Source organism: Frankliniella occidentalis, unplaced genomic scaffold (genome assembly GCF_000697945.3).
Source record: "Frankliniella occidentalis isolate FOCC.00 unplaced genomic scaffold, Focc_3.1 Scaffold34, whole genome shotgun sequence".
Taxonomy (NCBI): Eukaryota; Metazoa; Arthropoda; class Insecta; order Thysanoptera; family Thripidae; genus Frankliniella; species Frankliniella occidentalis.
The window spans coordinates 1,529,518-1,533,175 of NW_026267164.1; the positions used below are offsets into that span (position 1 = coordinate 1,529,518).

Here is a 3,658-nt window from a genome sequence, read left to right on the forward strand (position 1 = left end):
CCGCCCCTCCTCCCTTTTCCACTGTGATCTGTTCCGCCGCGGATCGACTGGCATAAGTGCCCCAGACCGGAGGAACAGGATATTTTGTGTTTCGTGTAAAACTGATTATTTAAGCTTTAACCTTTGGCATAGAAAATAAGCACACATCCTGCTTATTGAGATCAGTCAGCAGTTGACTATGAGGTTTATTATTACGTATCACTAATTAATTATTTGTACAAGCTAGACGATAAATTATATTATATCACGTGAAAATATATATGTTTTTCTTTTAAAATAAACGTTGGGGCCGTTGATTTGGTTGGTTTCATTTTTGGCAATAGTCCTACTCTCGACTAACGCGGCTAATTTCGTTCTTTGGTAAAGGCGTCTTTCTGGTTTTGCTTGGCATACGTGGCCACGGAATGGTGGTCCACGCGGTCTCCGACGCTGCGGCTCACAGGTCGCCCCTCCGCTCCGGGGGCGCCGGCGGCTCGTCCTCGCTGGGCGCCACCATGTACAGCGGGTGCTTGAGGCTGTCCACGCTGCCCGCGCGCGGCAGCTGACGGGCGGCGCGACCCACGAGCGGCGCGAGCGGCCCGGCGAACGCGTGCCCGGGCAGGACGCGGCGCGCCAGCAGCACGAGCGAGGCCACGAGGGTGACGGTCAGCAGGAGCAGCAGGGCGTTGGCGAACAGCGACGGCCGCCGGGCGTAGGCGGCCTCCGGGAAGCAGGCGGCCGCCGTCAGGTTGAGGACCGGGCTGCCGACGAGCGCCTCGGGGCTCGAGCACCGCACCTGGTCGCGCTCGTTGAGGTTGACAGGGCGCAGCACGGCGCTCGCCCACAGCGAGAAGTTGCACGAGCAGTCCCAGGGGTTGTCGGCCAGGTCCAGGAAGGTGAGGCCGCTCCACGCGAGCAGCCGCGGCGGCAGCCAGCTCAGACTGTTGTTGCGCAAGCTCACCTACAAACAGACGGGCATGACGACTTGAAAATAAAAGCAAAGTGAAACATCCATTTTGGACCCCGGTTAGACCAGACCTATGGAAGGACAGAGGAGTTAGAGAGTAGAAGAAGCGGCTCCTCCAGAGGGACGGAACCCCGAAATCCTTTCTCTGCGGCCTGTACTCGCGGCCTCGCGCGACTACGCGCAGCTACCTCACTGGTATCGCCCTCTAGCGGCCGCGGTGGGAAGGCCCGCGCTGCCGCGGCGCGGTGCAACCACCCCCCGTCAGAGCGCGCCAGCTCACTCGCCGTACCTCTCTGAGCTTCCAGCTGGGGCCAAGGTGGCTGAGGGCGGCGGCGTCCACCCTGCGAAGGACGGGGTTGTGCGAGCAGCTCAGCACGCGCAGCTGCGGCAGGCCGCGGAAGGCGCCCGCCGAGACGTCCTCCAGGATGGGCATGTAGGAGACGGACAGCTCCTCCAGGTTGACGAGGTGCGCGAAGGGCGCGATGAGGGTGTCGCCCGCGGGCAGCGTCCGGATAGGGTTGGCGTCGAGCACCAGGCGCCGTAGCGAGGCCGGCAGGCCACCGGGCACGACTGTTAGCGCGTTGGCGGACAGGTCCAGGTGGACGAGGCCGCGCGGCAGCGTGGACGACAAGTCCCCCGGCAGCCCGGTGAGGCCGCAACCGGACAGGCTCAGCTCCTGCAATCACAGCACAATCGTTATATTGTAGTCGTCTGTGAACCTCGACGGGCCCCACCTCGAGTCTGCACAGGGACGACGGCCACCTTACCTTGAGGGCGGTGGCCTTGGCGAGCGCAGCCTGCGTGCTGCGGTCCAGGACGCGCAGGGGGTTGTGGTCCAGGCGCAGCGTCCTGAGGCGCGGCAGGTGCTCCAGGGCGCGCAGAGGCAGCGAGTGCAGCTGGTTGTGGCTGAGGTCGAGCTCCTCCACGCCAAGCGGCTCGTAGCTGTCCGCGTTCCACGCGCCCCTAAGGGCGTCGGCGCGCACCGCGTCAGCTACAAGAATGAGGTAAAATTGAGTGCCTCCTGCGGCCTCCTCTGCCATGGAGTCTTCCAGGAAGCGTGTATCTGCCGACAACGGGTATCAGCAGTAATCTCCACGTCGTCGCGATGCCGTCCGACTTACCCGTGAGCCGGTTGTGCGCGAGGCTGAGCATCTTGAGGTCCGGCAGGCCGGCGAATGCCTTGGAGGCGATGCCACCCAGGCCCCTGTACCGGAGGCTCACTGACTCCAGCCCCGGCATGGGTGGCAGTGCAGCCAAGAGGGCGGGCGGCGGCGGCGGCGACCCGCTGCCGTCCTCGGTCCCGTCAAGCAGGGCCTCCCTCAGCCCCCAAGACTCCGTCCAGCCGAGAGCCGACAGGCGCGCGAGGTCGACGGCAGCGCAGTCCAGTGCAGTCGCAGTGCAGTGGCACACCCGACAAACAGCGGCAGGGGCAGCAGCAGTGGTTGCGGCGGGGGGCGGCTCGGGTGGGTGGCCGGTAAATACCGACTGCTGATCCGAGGGTGCGGCCAGGGCAAGCAGCGCCGCGGCCGCGATCAGGATGACGTCGCGGACCTGCGGCAGAAAGTGAAGGATGCACCGTCTAATCTGACGAGGCGGATCCTCTGACGCTCCAACCCGTTAATCCCTTCCTGTGTCCGACCACCTTGTCGTCCCCCCCCCCCCGCCACCATCGAGAGGCAAAGCAAATAAGAGTGTGTGTGTTTTCAAATTTAGGTTGTTTGTGAATAGTACGCGCGTGTGTTTTGGGTGTTGCTCTCTCTCTCCCTCTGTTTGCCTTGCTGTCGCAGGCGGAAGAAGGGGGTCGGGCTCGGTGCGCAGGGAGCAGGGAGGCTCCCCGTATCCAGGTCGGGGTTGAGGCACGCGGCTCACGTCAGACACCTCGGAGCGACGCGACAACAGCAACAGCCGCCCGCGGCCGGTTAATCAAGCAGGGTGCTCTCGGTGTGAGAAACACACACACACACACACACACACACACACACACGTGAGAGACAAAAAAGGAGAGAGAGAGGAAAAAACAGGAGACGAAGAGAAAGCCTTGCGCGGAAGAGCAAGATGTAAACAGAGGGAAAGTCACGTGAATACAGGCACACGGTGGCAGTAGTGGTGTTTGCTGTCGGGTCGCGTACACCGCGAGCACGTGGGGCTTGTTTTCGCCTGTTCACACGCTGCGACCGGGTCCTGCTCGAGGCGTCGCAGCGAGACACCCTGAGGAGACACTCCTCAAAACTGTCCCATAGTAGCGTAGCTCTGCGACCAGGTTAGGGTTGGGCTCGATAGGATGATGTGTGCTGCTCGCTGCTCGCCGTGTTCCTGGAGCTGCCGCCGGCCACGACGCCGCGGTGACGCACGACCGACACGGCCGCGGAAGCCCCCGGCGACCACCGCCCTGTTGCCGGGCGCCGCGGCGGCGCGCGAGGCCGTCAACGCGGCGAGGTGGCGGCTGAGCGGATCCGGTGGCGCGCATGTCGCATAGTCGGAAGCAGACTGGCCGGCTAGGGCACGGCGCCAGCCCGCGCTATGTGTCCAGCGGGGCTTGGCGGTGTGCGGCGGGGCGCGGCGGCGGGGCGCGGCGGGCCTGCACCTTGCACCTACCTGGGCCATGGCACTTGCTGGACGGGTGCGGCGCGGGCGTCGGCTCTATCTGCACTGCACTGCCTCCGCCGCAATGCCACGCTCTGCACGGCGCGCGCGGCCCGGCGCGGCCCGCGG

The 3,658-nt window shown here is 64.4% G+C and overlaps 2 protein-coding genes across 3 annotated transcripts in view; one reads left to right on the plus strand and one right to left on the minus strand.

Moving 5' to 3' along the window:
- The window catches only part of LOC113212094 (brain-specific homeobox protein homolog), an 18,098-nt gene that overhangs the window by 12,287 nt on the left and 2,153 nt on the right, over positions 1–3,658 (plus strand). The gene's annotated exons all lie outside the window — the stretch shown is intronic.
- Positions 153–3,658, minus strand: LOC113212105 (chondroadherin-like protein). Its single transcript, XM_026430695.2, has 5 exons — positions 3,542–3,658; positions 2,068–2,497; positions 1,714–1,937; positions 1,236–1,622; positions 153–940 (listed from the first exon to the last, which is right to left on the minus strand). Exons 1-5 carry the CDS (start codon positions 3,548–3,550, stop codon positions 437–439), a joined length of 1,554 nt encoding a protein of 517 aa, XP_026286480.1. The 5' UTR covers positions 3,551–3,658; the 3' UTR covers positions 153–436.